This window comes from Myotis yumanensis, unplaced genomic scaffold (genome assembly GCF_028538775.1).
Source record: "Myotis yumanensis isolate MYYU_CA2020_CCGP unplaced genomic scaffold, mMyoYum1.0.hap1 SCAF_2, whole genome shotgun sequence".
NCBI classification, from domain to species: domain Eukaryota; kingdom Metazoa; phylum Chordata; class Mammalia; order Chiroptera; family Vespertilionidae; genus Myotis; species Myotis yumanensis.
The window spans coordinates 92,668,095-92,694,708 of NW_027223753.1; the positions used below are offsets into that span (position 1 = coordinate 92,668,095).

Genomic DNA, 26,614 nt, shown 5'->3' on the forward strand with positions numbered 1-26,614 from the left:
GTCCCGGCCCCGCCCCTATTGTGTCCCGGCCCCTCCTCGCCACCGGCCCTCCCTGCCCTCGCCACGCGCCCGCACTCCCTCCCCCAGCCCCGCCTCCCCCATCCCCGCGCCGGCCTATCCGGGGCCCTTCCACCCCGGCCCCGCCCCACCCACCGAGTTCCTCCCCGCCCCCGGGATCGCTATGGCTGGCGTGGCGGGGAGGCTGGCCCGGTGTTGGTGTCGGAGTGCCGTCCCGAGGTAAGTGCTGAGCCCGGGCCCGGTCACCCGCGGGACGCCGCTGTCCTTGCGGGGGTGCCGCCGCGGGAGCTCCCTCTCTGTGTCTTGTCTCCGCGGCACCGGGGTTTTGCTTGTAGGGTCTTCCGAGGAGAGAGTGACACCAAGTGCCCTTCGGAAAGGCGCACCCTCCTCCTCCGCGCGGAAGGGTCACGGGGAGGCGTCGGGAAGCCCGACTGCTGTTCCCTTTGCGCGGGGCCGCCACCCTGGCTGCTGGGGCTGCGAACGCATGGACAGAGAGCGTGTGAGCGTGCTGTGCTTGTGTGCGGGATGCTGTGGAAACGCAAGGCTTAGGATCAGTGTAACCAGCGGTTCTCAACCTGTGGGTCGCGACCCCGTTGGCGGTGGAACGACCCTTTCACAGGGGTCGCCTAAGACCATCCTGCATATCAGATATTTACATTACGATTCATAACAGTAGCAACATTACAGTTATGAAGTAGCAGCGAAAATAATTTTATGGTTGGGTCACAACATGAGGAACTGTATTTAAAGGGCCAGAAGGTTGAGAACCACTGTCTGCCTTTTGGAGAATACTTCTGTAATGCCAAATGCCGGGTACGAAAACCATGTAAAAACCCAAACGAATCTATCTATCCGTAGGAAACAAAAAAACCCTGGGACATGGTGGTTGCCTTGTGGTAATGGAGTTTTGAGTTATTTTCTTGATTTTCTATATTAAACGGTCGTGTTTTGTAATTTTTTAAAACTCACTTTATTTTAAATAAGTTTGCACTATAGTTTGTGAGAACTTGCACATTTAGGCCTTATTTGGACTTTTTTTTTTTTTTTTTTTTTTTTACTTTCTTTTCGTTTTCTACTTGGAATCTGCCAAGTGCCAAATTCCTGTAGGATACAGAGTTTTCCCCACGGGGGAGAAAACCAACACTAGTATAAAACCTATTGAAGACCAGTTTTATTGAATTACAGAATAATATCGCAATGCTTGATCCTAGACTTCATCCTACTCTTTGAAGATTACATTAGTGCGGAGGAAGTGATACATTTGCTATGTTTGGGCTTTATTTGTAACTATCATTTTGTCATCTTTGGTGCAATTAACTTCATTATCCAAGATCATCATTGTAAACATCCATTTTTTGTTTGTGGCCTCAATATTGTGCACTGAATTTTCCTTCCCTCTGCTAACTGTGTGAGTTTAAGAACTTGCCTGCGGTGCTTGCTGTTCTGCTCCTGGCTGTCTGGTTAAAACATAGTGGGGTTAGGAGTGCCTGCGGTGCTTGCTGTTCTGCTCCTGGCTGTCTGGTTAAAACATAGTGGGGTTAGGAGTGAGTCTGTGTCTGCTCATTGTTAAGTGCAGAGGCTGTTTCTAGGCCTTGGGACACAAACTACTAAATTCTTTCGGTGCACTTTCCCCCTTGGTCTTAGTCTCCTGCTTTCTTCTACCTTGTATGCCTTTCATTTACTTTTTGCCTGTGGCAAAATTTACAAGGGCATTTGGGTTCTGCATACCTCGTTTTATTGCACTTTGTTGCACTTAAGGGGTGTTGCATTCTCTTTACAAACTGAAGGCAAGACCCCCCACCAGCCAAAAGATTAGAACTTGCTGTATTGCAAAACTCACTTTATTGTGGTGGTCTGGAGCCAAATCTGCAGTATCTGTGCGGTATTTAATTTGAATTGCTACAAATAATGTGCTGTGTAGTAGCTTCTTTTACTGTTATTTTTAAATTACTACAGTTAGCTTCTGTATTGATGTCTTATCGAGGGATCATTTTGGAAACCACTGACCTTTGCACCCAGGTTCCTGGGGCAAGTATAGGGAAAATATTTATAGAAAAACATAGCATTTTAGTATGTAAGTGTTGGGAATAATTAGAAATCCGTCTGCCTGTTTGCAGTCCTCTGCAGGTCATTAGTTTCCCATCACTTCAGTTGCACTTGAGTGGAACAGCAATGAGAGCCAGTCAGGAGGACTTTGAAAGTGCAATGAATCAGGTAAAACTGTTGAAGAAGGATCCAGGAAATGAAGTGAAGCTGAGACTCTATGCACTATATAAGCAGGTAAATGTCTACGGTCTGATATAATTTAGAGATGTTTTGAGTAGATGGCTCCTCAAATTGATAAACTGTATGTTTTACTGAAATTCAACTTTACTATATTTAGGGTTTGTTTTGCTGCCTTTATTTTTATTTTTTTTTAGATATATTTTATTGATTTTTTACAGAGAGGAAGGGAGAGGGATAGAGAGTTTGAAACATCGATGAGAGAGAAACATCGATCAGCTGCCTCCTGCACACTCCCCACTGGGGATGTGGCCGCAACCCAGGTACATGCCCTTGACCGGAATCGAACCCGGGACCCTTCAGTCTGCAGGCCAACATGCTATCCACTGAGCCAATCGGCCAGGGCTGTTTTGCTGCCGTTAAAAAGTGTATTAACCTAAAAATAAAATGTCAAAGTGAAAGGCAACAAGTATTTATTTGAGGTCACAGAATTGCAATTCAGGGTACAGATTCAGGCAGAAACACAAATTGCATCCCAATTACAGGGTGAAGGCAAAGGTTTTTTATAAGAAAGGAAGCGCCGAAACTGGTTTGGCTCAGTGGATAGAGCGTCGGCCTGCGGACTGAAGGGTCCCGGGTTCGATTCCGGTCAAGGGCATGTACCTGGGTTGCGGCCACATCCCCAGTGGGGAGTGTGCAGGAGGCAGCTGATCGATGTTTCTCTCTCATCGATGTTTCAAACTCTCTATCTCTCTCCCTTCCTCTCTGTAAAAAATTAATAAAATATATTTTTTAAAAAAAAAGGAAGGGATATGATTACATGAATAAAGGGAAGAAATTTCTATTGGTGTTGACACATTGAGTTACTGATTCTATCTTCAGAAAGGTAAAATCTTTCCTTGTGGCCCGGATGTCTGCTTTCCTGTAGTTTTACAAATAATTGCTTTGACCCAGTCTAAAAATTATTTTGCCAGTTCACAAACATTTCAGAGGTTCTGGGAACTAAATGTACAAGCAATTTTTCTGCAATGTCTACTTTGGCTCTATTTTAAAACCGTTCCACTTGTGTGAACTTCTCACAGGAGTATACATGTGTTTGTATATTATATTTTCAAACCCTGTTAAGGCAAAAAGTAACCCCTCAGGACCACTCCAGAGGAAAAGAGACTTGAAGGATATAATCACCAAATGTGTAGACCTTATTTGGCTGCCGAATCGAATAAATCAGCTGAGGAAGTTGTTTTGAGAAAGCTGAGGAAATTTGAATATGGACTGAGTAGAAACTGTTAATAATATAGTGGTTATATAAGAAAATGCTGAATTTTTTTTCCCTGAATGCATATTAAGAATGTAGGGTGTGCCCAAGCCAGTTTGGCTCAGTGGATAAAATATTGGCCCTAAGACTGAAGGGTCCCTGGTTCGATTCCGGTCAGGGGCATGTACGTAGGCTTGATCCCCAGCCTGGTCCGGGTGTTTCCTGGTGCGTGCGGGAGGCGACCTTTCAATGTGTCTCTCTGGCATTGATGTTTCTTTCTCTGTCTCTCCCCCTCCCTTCCACTCTCTCTAAAGAATCAATGGGAAAATATCCTCAGGTGAGGCTTTTTTAAAAAAAAAATAATGTAGGATGTGCCCTAGCTGATGTTTCTCAGTGGTTAGAGCATCTGCACACACACCAAAGGATCACGGGTTCGATTCAGTGTCAAGGGCACCTGGGTTGCAGGAGCCCCAGCTCCGTAGTCGGCCTCATGCAGGAGGCAACCAATAGATGTCTCTCTCCCTCTGTCTCTCTAGAAATCAATGGAAAAAATATATCCTCAGATGAGGATTTAAAAAAAAAAGAATGTAGGAGTGAAATTGAATGGTGCTTGGAGTTCACTAAAATAATTAAAGCAAAAAAGAAAGAAAAAGATGGAGGAAGCGAGTATGGCAAAAATGATAGTTGTTGCTTGGGTGATGAGTATTGGAAATTCATTGTAATATTTTATTTTTGTGTATCTTTGAAAACTTTTATAACAAAGTTTCAAAATGTAAATTTTATGTTGCAATGTCTAAAGACTAGGGCTCCTGTGTGTTATCTGTTATTCTCTTCCTGTGATTGGCATGAGCTTCTCCTACCAAAAAGAGGTATGACCTTTGCCCTTGGCTTCTGGGCAAGATTACCTTAGATTACCCAATACCTAAACCCTTGAAATGCCATGCCTGATAGGAGTGTCTTTGCCTGCAGAATCTAACAGTGTGATTTAGAGTGAGACTGGCCATAAGATAGTAACAATGTGATTTACAGATTCCATGCCAATGGAGCTCAGGATGAAAACTCTGAACACTGAGACTTGAGTGAGCTTCCCTGGTAGGTGATAGATATCCATGTGTGTTGTCACACATCAATTCTGGGAGAGGTACACTGTCCTGACTCCACAGTGGGGTGGGAGGGGTATACTTCCCCAGACTTCACCTTATGTATCACCTCCCTTGCTGATGTTAATCTGTATTCTTTCCTGGCAGTAAATTGTAATCGTGAGTATAACAGCTTTCAGTGAGTTCTGTGGGTCATTCTAGCATATTTCTGAACCTGAGAGTGGTAATAGGAGTCCTCTAACCTTGCGTTTGGCATTAGAAGTAGGGGAAGTTTTGTGGACTTCGTTGCCTCTCATTTCTGACGTGGTTAACTCTTGCAGTCACTTGTTTCTTTGTCTTTGGACAGTCTTAGCTTTGTTTACTGCCTTTGTTTTTCAAAGCTCTTCTTTCCTCTTTTTAACTAATTGTATTATGTAATTTAACATTTTTAGTAGTTATTTAGTGTAGTCTTAAATTGCCATTTCTGAAAAGTAGTTGATGAGGTAGGATATTTTATTCACCTCAAAACACTCATTCCACCTACCCTCAAACAAGTAAAAAGTCTAGTTGCTTTTTGCTTTCTACTCACATGTCCTTTGGTTCAGTTTCCTGAGGGCCAGTGGCTCTGACAGCCCCATCCTGCTCCCTCAGTGACAACTCTGTTGCTCAGTCACCAGAAATCCACCACTGAATTAGAGGCAGTTTTTTGTATTTTTGTGGGGTTCTTTGTTGTTTGTTTTTGTTTTTTAGTTTTTTGTATTTTTGAATGGGCTTTTAGGATAGACTGTGATTTTCTAAATGTTTATTGACTAATTACCTTTAAAGATTGTTTGCTTGAATATTTTATTTATATGTGAAAAATGTGATTATCAATTTAAAACTAATGAACTATTAGAATTTTTGAAAAGTGCTTTCCCACAACCTTTATCTTGCAGTTTTTCATATGTAGGTGATTATAACTTATTTCAGGGATTCATAGCCAATAGCACACTTTGTCTCTCCAGTCTTTTTTCTGTTACTTGTGCATTTTTAGCAACAGCACCAAAGAGAAGACAAGGAAAGTTCAGATCCATTTATGTACCTTGTGAAAGTAGTTGGGAGGGAAGGCACATTCATCCTAGTTGTGCATTTTATGGATCTTAAACTTTAAGGCTCCAGTTTACTTGGACATTTGGCTAAAAATTGCCCCTCTCCTTTTCACAGGCCACTGAAGGACCTTGCAATATGCCCAAACCAGGTGTGTTTGACTTTATTAATAAGGCCAAATGGGATGCATGGAATGCTCTAGGCAGTCTGCCCAAGGTAAATTTGTTACTTTGCTTTTATTTTACTTGCTGTACTCCTAAAGGAAGTTGGGTGTTTCTCATTATCAATCCATTATAGATGGAGCCCTTGAGATCTTAATGTAATTCTATTGAATGAGAATCTCTTTCTCCATTTCAAGGTACTACTTATTAGCATAGTAAGTTTCTCCAAATGCTTATTTGTTGACCATGGGCTTAAGTTATTTGTCATCTTCTCTTCAGGAAACTGCCAGGCAGAACTATGTAGATTTGGTATCCAGTTTGACTTCTTCATCTGAGTCCTCCAGCCAAGTGAAGCCTGGAGCAGACAGGGAACAACAGGAACATGAAAACCTGGTGGTGACCTCTGAAGATGGCATCACAAAAATCATGTTCAACCGGCCCACCAGAAAGAATGCAATCAGCACCCAGGTGATGTTACCTTCCCTAGAGTTCTCGCCCCCGCCCCTCCGCCCTCCGCCCCGGCTGTTATACTCAAAAACTATAGTGTTTCAGCATCATTCCTGTTTTTGTAATATCATTTGATTTTTGCAGAAAGATTAGTAATTTGGCTACTTCTCCACACAAAAGAGGTAGGCCTTCATTATTTAGAATTTGTGAGCTTCAGGTAGGTTCTAAATTTGTGAGCTTTAGGTAGTTCTCCAAAGGGAACTACAACTTCCCAATGATGGAAGCACAGACAAATCAATATAAATGAAACATACATTAATGTGAGAGAATGGCCGAAACCGGTTTGGCTCAGTGGATAGAGCATCGGCCTGCGGACTGAAGGGTCCCGGGTTCGATTCCGGTCAAGGGCATGTACCTGGGTTGCGGGCACATCTCCAGTGGGAGATGTGCAGGAGGCAGCTGGTCGATGTTTCTCTCTCATCGATGTTTCTAACTCTCTATCTCTCTCCCTTCCTCTCTGTAAAAAATCAATAAAATATATTTTAAAAAAAAAAAAAAAAATGTGAGAGAATGTGTGTAGAGGTTCTCTAAGGTTGACATAGACCAGTGATGGCGAACCTATGACACGCGTATCAGAGGTGACACGCGAACTCATTTTTTTGGTTGATTTTTCTTTGTTAAATGGCATTTAAATATATAAAATAAATATCAAAAATATAAGTCTTTGTTTTACTATGGTTGCAAATATCAAAAAATTTCTATATGTGACACGGCACCAGAGTTAAGTTAGGGTTTTTCAAAATGCTGACACGTCAGGCTCAAAAGGTTCGCCATCACTGGCATAGACCGTCCCCAGAAGTATTTTCATGTCACTTAGGCCTGAGAGTGAGCACTGCTTTACCTGCATGAAGCTTTATTTTGTATAAGTAGAGGGAGAAAGGAGAGCAGGACTTCATCTAAAATCAATTATAACCCATCTCTGCTTGAAATGTGCTACTTCCCAAGAGCAACTTTAGTCTTTGAATCTGTCATTGAACTAGAATGATAATAAAAATAAGCACTTTAACCATTTCACCTTGAAAAAAAATTACAGGGAGTTAATTGGATGCTTGGTGCTGCACTAGAAGTGAAATTTGAGAGGGCTCTGACCCCTTTCATTGAGTTTATCATTTACGTCTTAAATAAGAATTTCATGAAGTTGGATATATGCCATTCGATTAATAAAACATTTGGTTCTCAAAGCTGTTTTTCCTTTTATCCTGACTCTTTCTACATTATCTTGTTAATAATAATAATACTAGCTACTCTTTACAGGGCCTAGTATGTGCCAGCCGTTTCCACATTCCCACAAGGAGCCTAGTTGTTCAAATTCACATAACAGATATGGAGGAAAACCTAACCCAAACCCTGATATATCCATCTCCTAATCCTGGCCCTTGCCAGTTACCCTGTCCTACTGTGTCATCATAACTATAATAATAATGGAATGACTTCCTTATCCCCTTCCTCAGTGGAAGGATTTTACCTTTATTCATATATTTTGAAAAATTCATACATATTTTTCTAAGTGTCTTTGTATCTGTAAATATCAGCCTTCTTCATCATCTTCTCCTACCTTGAAGTCTATCTAAGGTAGAAACTGCGCCTGCTTTAAATGCATTAAAAGTGATAACAACTACACATCTAGTATTTTCAGCGATGTTGCTGATTTAAATATTGGGCCTATTGTCCTTCACTATCCTTACAGTGTCTTGGAAATCCCAGTCTTTTAGCATCATTAACACTTCCCAGACTGACTCCCTGGGCTACTCATGCTCTTTCTTGAGGTTGTAGTTGAAAAGTTGCTTCAAGGAAATCTTTCTCTGAGAGCCACTTCCCGCCATATCCACCCTAGATAAGTATCACGCCTTCTCTGAGTTTCCTGCTACTTTGTACTTTCCACCCATTTTAGAGCAAACCCCTCTATTCCAAAGGCTCAAGGATTGTGTCTTATTTGTTCACTTTTGGAAAAAGCATCCACTATAGCACTTGGTACATATACAATCCCTTCAAGTGTATTGGGCTGGCTTTTTGATTATTTAAATACAGCCAACATAAGTGTTTGGCACTGGGCAGAGAGCAGGCTTGCAGACTGACATTTAGGGAATCCATCCCATAATGGTTATCATCTTCTCCTTTTCATAGATGTATCAAGAAATCATGCTTGCACTTAAAGCTGCAAGCAAGGATGACTCGACCATAACTGTTTTCACAGGTAAGACATTTTCTTAGATTCCTTTTGTTTGTTTGTTTTTAACTGGAGAAAATCAAAGTGTAATACATGCATGGGGAATTCACATAGATATAAATCAATGAAAATTCCAAAGACAGTGAGGCAACACTGGATATGTAAGGTATTTTGGCAAAGGGAAAAAGGGGAGTAACAGGGTATTAGAGTTCAGCAGAGACTGGGCGATTTACAAGTAGTTGAGGAAGAGCAAAACTTTTCTTAGATTTCTTAATTAAATTTCTATTTTGGGGGATTTCCTATTAGATAGGAAATTGAGTACATAAGCTCTAAGATCTTGTCCAGTACTAAGATAATCTAATTCTTAAATATATGAAAAATTTAATAGGCACAAATTGGTATTTATAAAAAGCAGGTACACATAAGTAAGGAAAGTATTATTGGTACTAAAATTGGGTACTTGCCAATTATAAGAGAAAAGTAATCTTGGCAGCATTACTTTGTGAAAACATTCTAAATATGTTGCCATAATAGAATAATGAAGCAAATTACAGAACATCCACTAGACTGTATTTTGCACTAGCATTCCAAAGTATAGTTCTAAAGATCAACAGTATAGAAAATGTTTAAGATATTAAAAAAATTAAAAATATATCAGTATTGTGATTATACTGGAAAATAAGATGGATGCCCATGGGCCTGGGCTGATGAAAACATGGAGAATGGAAGTTGTTGGATTTGGAATGGGCATATGCATAGTGGGGACTCAGATCAGCTTGAGGTAAATCCTGGGTTCACTCCTTACTCCTGTGGGTGACCTCTGCCTCTGAACGGAGAAGACAGTGTTTTACTGACCCCATTGAATGGGTGAGCTGATGACATGGGATAATGCAGGTAAGGGGCATGCACATAGCAGACAGCTGTCAGAAGTAGCTGTTACTGTTTGTAGGCATGGCAGAAGGAAGAGTGATTTTATTTTTAAATGTTCATTACAATTTGTAAAATAAATAATTATCTAGGGATATCAGATACGTCTTAGTAAAAAATAGAGGGGGGGGGGAAGAACTCTAATAGCTGATTCAAGGGAGGAATAAAAGGGAAGAGTTGAAAATGGCCCTCGTATTTCATTTGTATGCCCAGATAATTTAAGAGAATAAATATAAGAAAAAGAGTCTAGAAATAGCATTGGTTTGATACTGGAGAAAAAAGTTTTATATTTTTTAAATAAACTATTCCTAATTAAAGTAAAATATAGGTACATGGTATTTAAAAAAAAAAACAATATGAAAGTTACATAACAAACTAAATCTCACTCTCCTTGGAACCCCAATCCTGCTTCCTGGAATAACTCAGTTTTCCTTGATGCCTTTCAGAAAGTTGTCTATGTATATACAAGCGTGTGTGTGTTTGTTTCCCTCCACTTAAAAAAAACAAAAACAAAAACAGAAAAGGAAGCATATAATACACACATATTATACCCACCTTCCTTTCTTAACATTTCCTGAAAAATTGTTCTGCCAGTACATACACTTCTAAGTTTTTCTCTTCAGGACTACAAAGTACTAGTATTAAATTTTTTGGATTTCATAATTCATCATTCCACTATTGATGAACATGTAGATTGTACTTAGTCTCTTGCTATTGAAATGGTGTTGTAGTAAGTACCCTTGGATGTATGTCTTAGAACTAACATGCAAAATATAGGCTGTATTCCTAAAAGTACGATTCCTAAGTTTAATAACAATGATAATAATGGTTAATATTTATATAATACTTTCTGTTTTCCAGGCACTCTAAGCACTTTAATTATTTTTAAAGTTTTCTTTTAATTTCTTAATTTTTTTAAGCTTTCTCGTAACAAGCCTATGTGACTAGGCCCTATTATTACACTAATTAATAGGTAAAAAAATTGAAAGATTAAGTTTTGATAAATAGTGCTTTCACTCATTATTTTCTATATATTTTCCACTTTTGGTTTCTAATTCCTCTTTGATCTAATCATTACGTGATAATATTCCTTTAATTTCCAGAAAGTTTGTTTGGGGGTTTCCATTTCTGTTCATTCCTAGCTTTATATATTATAATCAGAAATAATTAGTTTTACTAATTTTACTTTTTTAGAATCTATTAAAATTTAGTGTATATTACTATCTATTGAAAATTCTATCTTGAAGATAAAGAAGTAGAAAATGACCAATTTTTATATCCTCCAGGAGCACTTCAACAGTTCTGTGCTATTTTATATATGTGATAATGTACAATATAATATATGAAAAATAATTTTAAGTAATACATTTATTCTCTTTTTAATTCTTACCCAAGGATATGTTTATTGATTTTCATTTTTTAGAGAGAGGGGAAGAGGGAAAGAGAGAGAGAGAAACATCAATGTCAGAGGAAACATTGATCGGTTGCCTCCCATATACACCTCGACCAGGGATAGAACCCAGAACCTAGGTATGTGCCCTGACCAGGAATCAAACCTGCAACCTTTTGGTGTACAGGACATTGCTCCAACTAACTGAGTCACCCAGGAAGGGTTATCATTTTTAAGGTGTAGAATTTAAATTGTCAGTTTATATTATTTTGATTCCTCAAATTCTGTTTTTTCTTCTAATGACTATCTTGGATGGAAAAAAATGAATTAAAGGCATCTATCACTATTGTGTTTCTGTCACTTTCTCCTTTGTGTCCAAAAAAAAAAAAAAAATAGGCCTTTGTTTTAAAGCATGTTTTTATCTTGATGATACTAAAAGATTTATGGTTAGTCTCTTCACTATGGAATTTATCCTTTATTGCCAACTGGCCCTCTAGCTCATTTAATGCTTTTTGCCTTGAAATCAACTCTGTCAAATATTAATGCCATAACACCTGCTTCAGTACTGTTTTCACTTGTCTGTAAACCTTTATTGATCTTTTAACTTGACACTTTTCTGAATCATGTTTTATTGGCTGTTTCATATAGCACATTTTTTGGGTTTTCCTTCTCTGATCGTATGTGTTTTTGTTGTAAAGGTTTGTGTATATGACAGATATGTTGGGTTTTAGTTCTGGCATCTTACATGCTGTCATTTATAATGCTTCCTTTAATTGTTATTTTTTACTTAATCGTCTGTGTTTCTCATTTTGCTTAGTGTGTGTTTTAGTCCTCACTGTTTGGAAGCTTTTTACTGCTTTTACAGCTTTATGTGGTGCACATAAACATCTCTATCTCCTATTACTCCCTTCGGGCAGTATCTGTTGGTTGCCTCCATGAAAAGTGAGGAAGTGACCATAAATCCCCTGATATCCCTAAACCTCTCTCCAAGTATATAATCTGTTAAATAGAGCTCCATTATTTTCTAGCATCAAATGTTGCTGGGGAGATATTTGAGACTACCATTAATTTTGGTTTTAGTCCTTTAAGATCATTTTTTTTCTCTAGATGACCATGGGATACTTTCCCATTTTTTTAAATCACTTTTTCCTAGGCAGTGCACATCCTTTTTAAACTGATTATTAAGGCCTTATTTTAAATTTTCTTTGATAATATCTTTGAATATTTTTGTTTCAATTGATCTGTTCTCTATGAAAGAAATTCTAGTTATTGAAAAGTAATGTTTGGTCTGCTGGATCTGTTATCTATTATTTTCTCTGAATTCTTACCTCTGTTGTCTTCCATTTGTTTTGCTCAGTTGTCTCAATCCTGTATTTCAATGCCTTGATTGTATTTTTAGCAATGTCTCTTCTCCTTTTACTGCTTCTAATGGCATCATTTCTTTAATGATTATGGTTTTCTTTTTCACTTTTTCCTGGATTCTCTCAGGCACCTTTTCATTTATTTCTATTGTCCATCACTTCTATTTTGAGTCCATAGGACAGCTCAGCTCTTAATGTTTTAGGTAGGTGGGCAGGTGGGTGGGTGGGTGGATGGATGGATGGATGGATGGATAGATAGATATAGGATAACCATAAGCTTTTTTGGGAAAAGATTTATTGCTCAGAAATTTGTTGAAAATACTATTTATGACACTATTTCCTTCTAGTGGAAACAAGGAAGAAATTGAGGAACAAACATTATGTAGTAATACTGCTGAAATTTATACAGCTCTTTGCTTCTCATCACCCCACATATAACTGTGTAAAGCCCTGCTTACAAAACAAACATGTCCTTTGAATCTTTCCTTTGAAACTGGCCCACGAGCCCATGTGATCTCTGTTTTTGCTTAGGTCTCCACTGACCATTATATAATTAAATCCACATTTTCAGGTTTTATTTGACTTTCCCTCCTTCTTAAAGCTCTGTCTTCTCTAGGCTGTAGGGGCACAGCCTGCCCCTGGTTTTCCTCCTGTTCCTGGTTGCTCTCTCTGATCGCCTTTGCAAATTCATCTTCTATGTGGCCACCAAATGAAGTATTCCTGAAGGTTTAGCCCTAGGCACTCTTCCCTTCTTGATCTGTGTTCTCCGTGGACCCTCTCATCCATGCCTACTATTAAACTTCAACAAAAGTCTTTAGCCTATGATTCCCATGTCAGTATCTTTAGTCCAGGATGCTCCCTGGGGTTCCAGACTGGTATGGGTGTCACTTCCCACATCTCTACGTGGGTCTTTTTAGTGTTCCAAATTATAGTGGTGGTTCCATATGTACCATTATGTAGATCAGAATCCTAGCATTCAATTTTAAAATATTTTTTATTGATTTTAGAGAGGAAGGGAGAGGTAGAGAGAGATAGAAACATCAATGATGAGAAAGAATCGTTGATCAGCTGCCTCCTGCACACCCCCCACTGGGGATCAACCTGGCAACCCGGGCATTTGCCCTGACCAGGAGTCGAATCATGACATCCTGGCTCATAGGTCAATGCTCAACCACTGAGCCACGCCAGCCAGGCCCCTAGCATTCATTATTGATACTTGTCCCTTCCTCAACTTCCGTGTCCAGTCTAATCTCATTTCACTCTATCAATATCTCTGGAAGAATCCACTAGTCCAAGCCACCACGGACTCAGTCTGAACTGGAGTAAGCCCATATCTAGTCTCCCTGACTCCCTTTTGCCTTCTTCTTTCTCATGCCCAGTCCAGTCTCCTCACTACATTCAAAATAATCTTTTCCAAATAAAAAGCTATTCCTCCCCTATTTAAAAGTCTTTAGTGGCACTATGGCACTTCAGTGGAGAAAGAAAAATCTTTTAACAAATGGTGCCAGAGCAACTAAATTTCCATATGGGGGAAAAATAAATTTCAATCCCATTTTACACCTTACACAAAAATTAATTTATCTAAGCATAAAACCCAGAAACATAAAGCTTCTAGAACAAAACAATATCTTGTGACTTTGGGAGAGGCAAAAATATCTTGGACAGGAAAACAACAAAACAGCATTAGCCATAAAAGAAACAATTTATAAATTAGACTATCAAAATTTAAAATTAATATAAAGTTACAGGCTGGAGAAAAAAATATTTGCCATATAAAAATATGATTAAGGACTAATATTCAGAATATATAAAGAACTACTAATTAATAACCGTCAGATTTTTTAAAAATATATTTTTATTGCTTTCAGAAAGGAAGGGAGAGGGAGAGCGAGAAACAGTGATGAGAGAGAATCATTGATTGGCTGCCTCCTGCACGCCCCCTACTCGGGATGGAGCCCGCAACCCCGATATGTGTCCTTGACTAGAATCAAACCCAAGACCCTTCAGTCTGCAGGCTGACACTCTACCCACTGAGCAAAAACAGCTAGGGATGAACGATCAGATTTAAAAACTGGATAAAGACTTGACACTTCATAAAAGAAGTGAAAAGGTTCTCAATATCATTAATCAAAGAAATGCAAATTAAAACCACCCTGAGATATGTCACCCACTAGACTGGCTAAAATCCAAAAACAGACAATATCAAATATTGGTGATGATGTAGAACAACTGGAACCCTTCGACATTTCTGATATGAGAACACTTTGTAGTTAGTAGTTGGCAACTTGTTATAGAGTTACACATCAGCTCAGTGACATACCAATGCAAAAGTTCAAGATAAATGAAGGATATATCTATAAAAAAAAAGACTTGCACAAAGAACAATCACGGTAGCCTACTTCACAGTAGCCAAAGACTGAAAGCAACGAAATGTCTATCAAGCCCAGCCGGTGTGACTCAGCGTTAGAGTGTCCACCTGTGAGCCAGGAGGTCCTGGTTCCATTCCCAGTTGGGGCACATGCCCAGGATGTGGGCTCGATCCCCAGTAGGGGGCATGCAGGATGCAGCCGATCAGTGATTCTCTCTCATCATTGATGTTTCTATCTCTTTCTCCCTCTCACTTCTTCTCTGAAATTAATAAAAATACACTTTCTAAAAATGTCCATCAATAAGAGAATAAATGATCAAGTTATCCTAGTATATAAAAAAGCCAGGGGCTGTCACGACCGAAACAACTGGACGGACGACCAAACAGCAGGCTGAGTGGGGTGACAAGGCCGGTAGGGGGATTAGTGAGGGACGACCAAACGACTGAACAGCAGGTTGCGTGGGGTGACCAGGCTGGCAGGGGGGACAGTTGGGGGTGACCAGGCCAGTGGGAGTGGCAGTTGGGGGCAACCAGGCTGGCGGGGGGTGGGGGGACCGTTAGGGGCAACCAGGCAGCGGGGGGGAGCAGTTGGGGGTGACCAGGCTGGCAGGCAGAGGTAGTTAGGAGTGATCAGGCAGGCAGGTGAGCAGTTAGGAGCCAGGGGTCCTGGATTGTGAAGGGGATGTCCGACTGCCGGTTTAGGCCTGATCCCCCGGATCGGGGCTAAACCGGCAGTTGGACATCCCCCAAGGGGTCCCAGATTGGAGAGGGTGCAGGCTGGGCTGAGGGGGCCTCCCCCCCCCCCTGCACAAATTTCATGCACTGGGCCTCTAGTCTATTTATAAAAGCCTAAGCAACCGAACAACTGGTCAACCAGTCACTATGACATGCACTGACCACCAGGAGGCAGATTTTCAATGTAGGAGCTGCCCCCTGGTGGTCAGTGCACTCCCACAGTGGGAGTGCCGCTCAGCTGACTGCCTGTCTCAGTGGCCCACCAGCCCAGTGGCAGCCACTCCCTCAGTAGTCCCTCAGGTCCAATATCTGGAGAACAGGCCAGGCACCTACAGACCACCCTGCCAGCCTCCTGGAAGTCGGCTTCGGATGCCCTGGTCTCTTCCTCTCCCTAGATGCTCCACAAGGAAGAAACGATATAAAAGCTGCTCCCAACAACTGGGGTGAACGTCAATGGAAGGGATCTGGATCCTGGGCCATCAAGGGTGTCCCACCACCCGCCTGGAGGGCCAATCACATCCTGGGCCCCCAGACCCCCCTCGGGATGGGCATCAGATGCAGGTCTCATGACTGGCAAGTCCTGCTGCTGCAGCATGAGCCTCTCCAAATCAGGACTGACTGGGCGCGAGTCCGTGTCAGGTGCAGCAGGGCCAGGATGAGTGGGAGCAGCAGGTGGTGTTGGACTGCCAGTTTCGGCCCAATCCCCACAGGTCACACCGAGGGACCCCACCCATGCACGAATTTGTGCACCAGGCCTCTAGTTGACTATAAAATGAAATGCTATTCATCAATAAAAGGGAATAAATAACTGACACACAAAAGAACATGGTGGATCTTTTGCTAAAACATGGTTGAGCAAAAGAAAGAAGACACACAAAAAAAGTACATATTGTATGATTCCAGCTAAATAAACTTCTAAAATAGGCAAAACTATGGTAATTGAAGCCAGAGAGCCTCAGGACAGGGTTGGGTAGAAGTTTAAGGGAACTTTTTCTGGGATGATGGATGTTGTGAATTGTGATCACACAAATATTTACATTTCTCAAAAATCACTGAACTGGCCCGGCCAGTGTGACTCAATGGTTGAGCATTGACCGTGAACCAAGAGGTCATGATTTGATTCCCAGTTAGGGCACCTGCATAGGTTTCAGGCTGGATCCCCGGTAGGGGGCATGCAGGAGGCAGCCAATTGATGATTCTCTCTCATCATTGATGTGTCTATCTCTCCTTGTCCCTTCCTCTCTGAAATCAATAAAAACATTTTTTTTAAATCATGGAACTGAGTCTTTAAAACTGGTCATTTTATTGTATGTAAATTATACTTTAAAACAAACAAGAAGAAAAGACCTTCAATGGCTCTTCAAAGGAAGGATCTCCAAAGCCTTGCATGCTTTATCCTACCTATCCTCATCCTACTCCTACTCCAGCTGCTTCCCCCGGCCCCCTGCTTTTTCTGCCCTGGCACAATGGTACTTCTTTGAACCCATCATAAACACCAGGGTTACCCCCTCCACAGAACCTCTGCACATGCTGTTTCCTCTGCGTGAATATTGTTCTCACACCTTTTTATCTAGTTAACCCTGCCTCTCCTTCAGATCTCAGTTCAGTTGTTCCTTCCTTAGAAAAGTCCCTCCCAAAACTCTCTGATTAAACCAAACCCCCTATTACATATACTCATATTCTTGTCATGTACCACTCTTTTGTGTCATAGTTTCATTGCTTACACTTAGTTGTGTGTTTTTAAATCAATGTCTATTTTACTCACTAATCTGTAAATTGGGGCAAGAACCAGAGCTGGTTCACCAGTGTTTCCAGTGTTTGGCACTGAGCCTGGTACATAGATTCTCAACAATTATAGAGTGAATGAAAGGTGAGCTTGTTGATTTTATTTACAGGAAATGGTGACTATTACTGTAGTGGGAATGATCTGGCTAACTTCACTGATATTCCCCCTGGTGGAGTAGAAGAGAAAGCCAAACAAAGTGCTATTATGCTGAGGTAAGAATGTCATTTCTCTGGTCCCAGAGGGTTCATCCATATTCCATCCAAGTGGTATTCAGTTGAGCAAAAGAAAAATAAATACTTCTTGTGTCCATGTGATTAATTGTGACTTTGAACAGGCATATTTCTCCAAACTGCTTTATCAACAGGTAGACATTCATTCTATCACTTTAACTTCTGTTACCTGTTCATCCTCTGCTCTACATGAGATGTGATTGGAAAGCATAAAAGTAAACTAGTAAATAAAGGAAATAAAATTCTCTCATATTGAGGCAGAGGAATTTAGCAAATTATCATGCAGCCAAAGGAATTCATGACTTCCATGATTGCTGATAATAGGAGACTTTGACGTAATCTCAAAAAACAGAAGGTGTGAGGCTCGTCTTCCTGTCTTATTTATCCCTGCAGGATCGATCTCTCATTCCCTCTGAGCTGTGATATGCAGCATATGCTCAGTCAGCCATCTTAATCTCTTAAGTCCACAGCAGCTTTATGGTCCTGACCTAACTGCCCACAATGCAAGATTTGAACCAAGGTCCAATCTAGGACTCACTTTGTGGGCTGTCAAGTGCCATTCAGATGGCTGTCCTGGATGCATCTGGGGTGGCAAGACAGGGAGGCCCTGCTGGGTGAGATGGGAACACCCAGTCTGGCCAGGAGAGTTTGTTACTTCAGAGTCCTGCTGTCTTGCCTATGCTTCCATAATGCAGCTTTACAACATTTAAACATGCTTCTGTATTTCTATTTCTGTAGGGATTTTGTAGGCACTTTTATAGATTTTCCTAAGCCTCTGGTTGCAGTGGTAAACGGTCCAGCTGTGGGGATCGCCGTCACCATCCTCGGGCTGTTCGATGCTGTGTATGCCTCTGACAGGGTAGGTGAGCTCCCAGAAACTTAGCAAGTAATGCCAGTAAAATGAGACCCTTGACTCTCCATTATTGTTGCTAGTAGTAAATAGATTATATATTGTTTGTGGCTGAATGGACTAAATTTAAATTTTTCCCAAAGAATTAGTCTAACTAATTTGACTCATTTTATTTTGAATTTTTAAGTTGAATTTTTCTAAACACCAATATTGTTGTGAACATTTTCTCAATTCTTTTCTCAAGTCATTTTACAACTCTTTCTGTATTTCAATAAAATTACACAACAGTGATTCAATTTTCATGTTACTCTAAAATATTTTGGAGACTTTAAAAGCTTCTTGGGAGAGGCGGTAAGGGAGTAGCATCTTTGCAGGTTATTCAAGTGGATTATTTGATACTTTTTTTCCTTATAAATGAATGCTACAGTTTAGAATTTTAGAATATGAAGGTCATTTTCAAGCATGATCTACTTTCACTTCCTCCTTTGCAGATAAGAAAACTGAAAGCTCAGAGGACTGACTTGCCCAAAACACAATTCAGTCTTGTGTGCACCATTGAATGATATTGATTTTAATTTCTGTTCTTACTTCAGTAGAAAATTTTGAAAAATATGGAAAAGTACAAAGAAAAAAGTTAGAAATCATTTAGCTGCCACTCAAGAGATAACTAGTGCTATCATTTGAGTTATTTAACTTATTAGTTTAACCAGTCTCTGACTGCTGGAAGCCTTGGCTGCTTCCAGTTTTTGTCATTACAAGCGAAGTCGTGATGAACATTTATCTTAGAACCTTTACCCTAGAACTTTTTACTGTAGAATTAGTAACCACTTCTAGGGTTATCTGGTTTTTAGAATGGCGCTTGATTATGTCATGGTAAAATTTGCTGTTCTACACCCTGGTGGGAAACGTGATTTGTACCACTGATGAGAGTCCTACTTGTGTTTGGAGGTGTTTTCCCCACGGAGAGCCAGGCCTGTTTAATAGGGTCCCTCACACTTTGCTTATCTTTTACTGGATTCCATTTAACCAGATTGGGCATTTTGGCAGATCTAATTCTTATTAATAATTTTCCCATAATGGGAGCAAATGAAATTCTAGGAGCTACACTGCCTAACCTTTATATGTGGAAGTTTCTGCTCAAAGGCAGAAATCAGTAGTCTTTGGCTACATTCTTTGTGTTAAATGACCAATTAATTGATCTGCTTTGAACAGGGGTGGCAAGTAAGTTAAATGCTGCTCATCGTCAGCTTAGTATGTACCTTTTTGTGGCCCCTTAGCTATGAAGGGTACCTGGCCTGAATTTGGGGGTCTCACTCTTCACTACTTAGAGGGCAAATGTCGTATTTGAATCTTGTCCTGATTCTCCCACTGTATTCAAAATGACTATCATATACATTATCCTTCTAAAGATTTCTGGAACTTTCATGTTATGATATAAATTAGAATTAAAATTAGTGTCCCCCAAAAATGTATACACATACTTTGAATAATGATAAAGGCAGTGTTTATGAAAATACATTTCATTTTCAAAGCTATCAGTTGTTAAAGTGTGTATACATTTTGGGGGGACACTGTGTGTGTGTAGCTAATATATACTTAATATATAAATATAAACTTTTTTTTAATCCTCACTCGTTATTTTTCCACTGATTTATAGAGAGTGGAAGTTAGGGGAGAGACAGAGAGAAAGAAACATCGATGTGAGAGAGACACATCGATTGGTTGCCTCCTGCACACACATACACCAGGGCCAGGTATCGAGCCTGCAACTGGGTATGTGGCCTTGACTGGGATTTAACCCAAGACCCTTCAGTCTGTGGGCCAGCACTCTATCCAGAGCCAAACCGGGTAGGGCTAAACATATATTTTTTTAATGCTAAGCGATTTGGCCCAAAGTAAAATATTTAACAAATAATGACTACTGCTAAGAGTTCACCCTACTGAATTAAATCAGGTCTTAATTTTAAATTAGGGAATGACACAGAAGTAAGAACCAGTAGAGAAGAATTCATTTTCTAGGATTTATCATCATCAGCTTCATAAATAAATACATACATTAAATATGGGTTAACATTTAACCCATGTAACCAAATTATTCTTTGTTATAATTAATAGTTAACTCCTATTAGTTTCTCTGTCAGCAAATGGTACATTTTCTCTGAGTTAATAAACAGGTTGAAATCATAAAAATAATAAGTATTTGAGTACTCGACTGTGCTAGGCACTCTGTTGATGCACACTGTAATAGTCACTCACTGAACAACAGTCCTGTGAGATAGGTGCTCATCCACATTTTACAGATGAGGAACCTGTGGCACAAAGTGGTTAAGAAACTCCCAGAGTCACAGCAGTCTAACACCAGAGCATCAGACTAAACCCTTAACTACATCTACTGCTCCGTTTCCACAGATAAATTAAATGTATACCTACAATAATGCTTACAAATAAGTTAAATGCTGCTCATCGTCAGCTTAGTATGTACCTGTTTGTGGCCCCTTACCTACGGTTGTTGGCCTTTTAGTTTTCATTTCATTTCTTGTTTTCTGTTCCTTAGGCTGTGACTTCTCAGTATATTTTCTTGAATAAGCTTTCTTTTGGGAGAGGAGGGAGAGAAAATAGGAAGAGAAGACATTAATAACTTTATATATTTTTATTATTTTGATTAATATGCTGCATACATTATATATTTACACCTTCTAACAATATTCATTAAAATAAAAACACCATATCTGATAATAGGAAACAAAGCCTAAATATTCTGTTTGCATATTGTCAATATTCATCAAGAAAAACACAGAAATATTTCTGAAATATAAAAAAAAAAAAAAAACAACACTAAAAATGACTTATTTTAAATAACCAACATTGAAATTGTTCCTAGTGTTTAAAGCAAATCAAAAAACCTCTGGGGCGAAATTGAGACAAATGACAGATTCGGAAAATAGTTTTTCTACTCACATAATAAAGACTAATCTCTCTAATATATTTTAAAAATACATCTAAAGAGTGATAGGTCACCAACTTAATATAAAAATTTGCGATTAGGGCACAAATAGCTCACAGAAAATAAAGTATAAATGACTCTTAATAATATATGAAAAAGACACCATTATGAAAATGACTTATAACCAGAGTATAAAAAGAACTCTTACAACTCAATAATAATAAAAAATAATCTAATTTAAAAATAGTGGGAAAAGTACTTATAATAGCTACTCCACCAAGGAAGATATAAAAATGACTAGTAAGTACATGAAAAGATGCACATTATTAATCATTAGGGAAATGTAAATTGAAACCACAGCAAGATACCACTACATACCTACTAGGATGGTTAAAGTTAAAAAGACTAATAATAACAAGGTTTTGCAAGGATATGGAGCAATGAGAACTCATACACTGCTGGAGGGAATGTTAAATGGTACACCACTTCAGAAAATAATTTAGCAGCTTCTTATAAAGTTAAACCATACGTTTACCACACAACCCAGCAATTCCACTCCATGAGAATTGAAAACATGTTCCTGCAGAGACTTGTACACAACCTTATTTATAATAGCCAAAATACTGTAAATTACACCGATGGCTTCAACTGATAGAAGGATAAATAAATTATGACACATCCATGCAGTGGACAAAGTAGTAATACATACAACACGGGACTCTCAAAAGCCACATGCTAAGGACAGAAGCCTACAAAAGGACAAAAGGCTACACAGTATATTATTTCATCTATATGTAAAAAGCTAAGTGACTGTCGGACCGTCCAGTAGGCATGATGCACACTGACCACCGGGGGACAGACACTCAACGCAGGAGCTGCTGAGCTGCGGTAACTTGGCAGCGGTGGTTCTCGGGGGATGCACCCCAGAACCGGAGAGAAGGGAGCCCGATTAAATATTAAAGTATTTCTTCTAATTAATTTCCTTTCAATGTGCACGAATCCATGCACCAGGCCACTAGTTTACATACAAATTTCTAGAAAAGTCAAGATTTTAGGACCAGAAAGCACATCAGCAGTTTTTTGGGGCTGAGAGGAATGGATGGCTGCGAGGGACACGGGGGATGATTGGGGGTGATGGAAATATTCTGTATCTTATTAGGGTGGTGGTTACATAACTACACATTTGTTAAAATTTATCAAACTGCATACATTAAAAGAAAGAATTGTGTGTGTGTATAATACCACAATACTAATTTTTTAAAAGTTTTCAACTAAGTAATGTGAGGGTATAAATAAATAATGATTTTTTTAAATTGCATACAAAAATTATTTCTTTTTAATTTTTTTCTCCAAATAGGCAACATTTCATACTCCTTTTAGTCATCTAGGCCTAAGTCCAGAAGGATGCGCCTCTTACACTTTTCCGAAGATAATGGGCCCAGCAAAGGTAACCTTTGAAAAACCTTAAAGATAAATCTTAATGACATCTCTTTTCCAAAAGTAATCCTGTGCTCTCTTCTCTTTCCCTCAATAACAACAACAAAAGAGAAGGAAATTTTCTGCTCATCAACTCTTAAAGAGTTTTAGAATGAAGAACCAGGCTGTGGGAAATGTCTGCTATGGGGGGGAATCAGACACTCCTCGCTCTCCAGCGCCCCAAATCTGGGGAACTGGTCTTTCCACTGGCTGCCCAGTGCCAGCTGCACCACAAGTGGCACAGGCCTCCTCCTCCACAGCTGCGCGCCATTCCTCAGGGGAAGGACTGGAGCTGTGCCCGCCTCCCTTGGTCTGCGAGGCTCATTCCTCTCCTAATTTCCTCATGGATGAGCATCATCCACTGAAAGTGATACAGTGACATCTTTACTTTCAGAATCACGGGAAGTACCAGCAGATGTGAGGCCCCACTGGGTTTCCCACTTTGTCACGGAGCCTTTCCGTCAGCTGGTTTTAGCAGGGTGTGAAGGTTCCTGGAGTGGCTAGGTGGCTGCTCAGGTCTATCACTGGGTCTATGAAAGCATAATTGTCACGCTCTGTGTACATAGCTCCAAAGGGTTCATGACAAGACCAGAGAGACAGGGATAGGGAAAGGCTTAGCACACATTCTTCAAGGTCTGAAAGGGAGAGTAGGAATTGAGCCTATTTTCATTGCTGTTAGGGTTTTGTGACATATTTTTAAGTCTATTCTGTCATATACCTTGAATTGTTATTGAGGTTTTAACTTTGAAACGTTGGCTAGAAATAACCCTAACGTTTAAAAGCATTTGGCTATGAAATAGTCTTACTTTTCTGGAAGAGAATTTGCAAGTGTAAAAATATATATACTTAGTGATATCGGGTTTTTTTGAAACTGAATATTAGTCTTATCACTTTCCTTCAGTCAAATAGAACTAATTTGAGTACCTGTGCAGGTAAAAGAAAACCATCAGAGCTGGACCACTGGCTAGAATTTCCAGGGAAGGGAATTTTGAAGGTTAGGGATTCTAAAAATTGGTTGGCATTTCCTATGACCATGATTTTTTTTCTTTTTTAAAATAATTGTTTATAGTGTATAAAATCAGAAAATCATATCTTCTGTGGGTTATAAAGTCAGCACCTGCTTCAGGTCATTTCTGCCCCAGCTTCCTCTCCAACACAGATAACACACAGAAGCAACAACCCTACAAACCTTCTAGAGAGCCTCACTGCTCAGTTTGCAAATTGTTGCCTATTGATGTCCTCAGTTTCTTCCTTTGAGAAATACTAGCAACCTCAAAAGACCACAAGTAAATCTCCCTATGTCTATTAAAAGCACTTAATTCTGAAGTTAACAGCCTCGTTTCATTAAGTTATTTTCTTAGTCTTGCTTTTCATTTCAGGCAACAGAGATGCTTATTTTTGGAAAGAAGTTAACAGCAGGAGAAGCATGTGCTCAAGGACTTGTTACTGAAGTTTTTCCTGACAGTACTTTTCAGAAAGAAGTTTGGACTCGGCTGAAAGCATATTCAAAGCTCCCCCCAAATGTTAGTATTCTTTTTTTTTTTTTTTTTTACTTGTATGAACCATGGAAATAATTTATTTACCTTAAGAAAATAAGCAATTAAAAAAAACACACACACAAGACATATCTTGGTTGGCTTTAAGTACATCTAAATTTGAGATTAAAAATTATAATGTTAGCAATACTGATTTTTAGAAAATTTATCAAATAGGCATTCCATTTCCATGACATGAAGGCAAAGGGGCCAGTTCTTTCTGGGGATAACTTTGAGGAGAATGATAGGCAGTATTTGCCAAACACTTTTAGTCTTGATTCTAGGTGAGAAACTAGGTAAGATACCTTAACTTTTAGGTGATTCTTAATGTAGCACTTTTGTTTTCATATGTGATAGGTAGTGTGACTGATTGATATTTTTGCTGCTCAAATTGCCATCCTGGAATCAGAAGCTTTAGTATCTAAGGTGGTTTGTATGCACATTAAAATTTGAGAAGCACAGTCTTATATTACACAAATATTTTAATGTCTAATCAGATTGAATGAACAGTGGAGAAACAAGAATCAGAATTTTAGAATAATCCCACGCTATTAGAATACCTCTTAACCTTATTGTTGGTTTTGTTTTTTTTAGTCCATGAGAATTTCTAAACAGGTCATCAGGAATATGGAGAAAGAAAAGCTACATGCTGTTAATGCTGAAGAAAGTAGTGTCCTCCAGGAAAGATGGCTATCAGACGAATGCATAAATGCAACCATGAACTTCTTATCCAAAAAAGCAAAACTGTGATGACTAATATAGCAAAGTTAAGCATTTCAAAGGAGGGGATGTGCTATGATTTCTAATTTCCAATACTTCAACTAAATAAACTTCACTGTGCCTTTTTTTCAGTGATGAAATATTTATGATTATTATATTCACTAGAGCCCTGATAAAAAATTATATAAAACAAGCTTGAAGAATTTACATAGTTTTGATGTTCAACACCTGACTCCGGTGGAGGTATTTGTGGGGCCGCGGTCCTCTCAACTCCAGGTGCCCCCCCACCCACCTCCTCTCCATGTGCTGGGCCTTGGCAACCTCAGCTGCTGCTCTCATATTGCCCTGAAGCCGCTTGATCATTTAGAATTTGATGACACCATACTAGTGTTCTCTACCGGGCTAGTGCTGTCACCTAACGGTATTTGGGAGTGCTGGGGCATATTTTTGGTTGTCATGGTGACGGAGGATGTATTGAGTGTCCAATACCAAGACTTTGTAATACCCAGCATGCCAGGATATTCACACCTATTAAAGATTTTCATCCAAAACACCCATCATTGAGAAACTTGTTATACCTGGCAGTTTTAGAGTTCCACATCTAATTTTTATTCCCAAAATAGAATTACCCAAGTCAGAATTACAACTACTACATTATCTGAATTTTATAGGTTTGTGGTATTTATTTTAAATCCCCACTTGTGGAAATGGTTTCTTTCCCCAGAAGAATGCTGGTGGAAACTGTGAAACAGCTAAATGTACTCTCCTGCTACACTGATGCCACAATAAGTTTTGTTTTTTCTTAACCATTGAGGTGTCTACAATTCTGCAAAACAGCCAAGTTATTTTAAAAAGTGCCCTTTTCCTAACAATCTTTGTTTTGTGTTTTGTTTTGTTTTTTAGCAAAATTACAATTTGATCTTTTACATAAACAACCAATGGGGAGAGTGTGGAGGCACATAGCATGCCTGTTTTGGGTGCTCTGGAACTGTTTTGTAGCCAGTGTTTTTAGTATGCAGCAGATGTGTGACACTTCAACACCAGCTGAGGGATTCAAACTTGACCCCATAAAAATCAAGGAATGGGAGCGGGGTGGTGGGGAGGGCGGTGGGAGGGGGGTATTGGGAGAGATCCAAAATGACTTCTCTAGTGCCGCGGGGTAGATAACTTTATTGTCAGAGTTTTCATTAGAATGGTAAGCGTTTCATAAAAGATCACTTTAAAACTGAGTTAAACCTTGATACTTTAAAAAACTTAACACACTAGATTTATTGCAGCATTTTAAAATTAGCAGTCTCACCATATCATGTATGTGATAGAGCATACTTATTCTATAACCAGTTACCTTGTGCTGCTTTGGAGTAAGACTTTTCCTGTTTAGATTTTAAGCATTGCCAAAAAGTAGAACTTGTTCTGTTCCCTTGACTGTAGCGTAGCCTCATAGCTCTTGATGCAGCATTTCTATGAGGAAAATGCGTGTCTGCCTGGAAATCCGGAGGACTAGCTATGTTTCCTCAGACCCAACATGTAGTTTGCACTCTTGCCTGTGAGGAGCTCTCTGGCATGTGATTATTTACTTCAAACTAAAGTTTCATGTGCATCCTGTGCAGAATAATTTTTTAATGTCAGATATAACACACTGCACCTATTGCTTTTTCACTATTTAAAAATTTTTGTAATAAATAGAAAATATATTCCTTGAGTATGAGACTTAAATAGATGGCCTTATCACTTTATTGTTTTATAACAAATTTTTTTTTCTCAATTATTCTGTTGCAATGTTACTCCGAGTAAAT

The 26,614-nt window shown here is 39.4% G+C and overlaps 1 protein-coding gene and 1 long non-coding RNA gene across 2 annotated transcripts in view; one reads left to right on the forward strand and one right to left on the reverse strand.

The window, feature by feature from the left end:
• The first annotated feature begins 156 nt into the window (after positions 1–156).
• ECI2 (enoyl-CoA delta isomerase 2) lies at positions 157–24,960 on the forward strand. The gene is made up of 10 exons (XM_070405791.1): positions 157–237; positions 2,136–2,298; positions 5,779–5,877; positions 6,102–6,290; positions 8,454–8,523; positions 17,173–17,275; positions 18,032–18,152; positions 22,445–22,534; positions 23,943–24,086; positions 24,693–24,960. Exons 1-10 carry the CDS (start codon positions 182–184, stop codon positions 24,846–24,848), a joined length of 1,191 nt encoding a protein of 396 aa, XP_070261892.1. The 5' UTR covers positions 157–181; the 3' UTR covers positions 24,849–24,960.
• LOC139003658 (uncharacterized) overlaps positions 5,339–26,614 on the reverse strand; it is a 51,618-nt gene continuing 30,342 nt past the window's right edge. The window contains exons 3-4 of the long non-coding RNA XR_011470282.1: positions 20,644–20,734; positions 5,339–6,177 (exon numbers count right to left, since the gene is read on the reverse strand). This is a non-coding gene — a long non-coding RNA (uncharacterized lncRNA). The remainder of the gene's footprint in view (positions 6,178–20,643; positions 20,735–26,614) is intronic.

Coding starts and splice junctions, on each gene's coding strand:
- ECI2 (XM_070405791.1), top strand. CDS start 182: ATGGCTGGCGTGGCGGGGAGGCTGGCCCGGTGTTGGTGTCGGAGTGCC. Junction 238..2,135: donor TGTCGGAGTGCCGTCCCGAG/GTAAGTGCTGAG, acceptor GCCTGTTTGCAG/TCCTCTGCAGGTCATTAGTT. Junction 5,878..6,101: donor CTCTAGGCAGTCTGCCCAAG/GTAAATTTGTTA, acceptor TCTTCTCTTCAG/GAAACTGCCAGGCAGAACTA.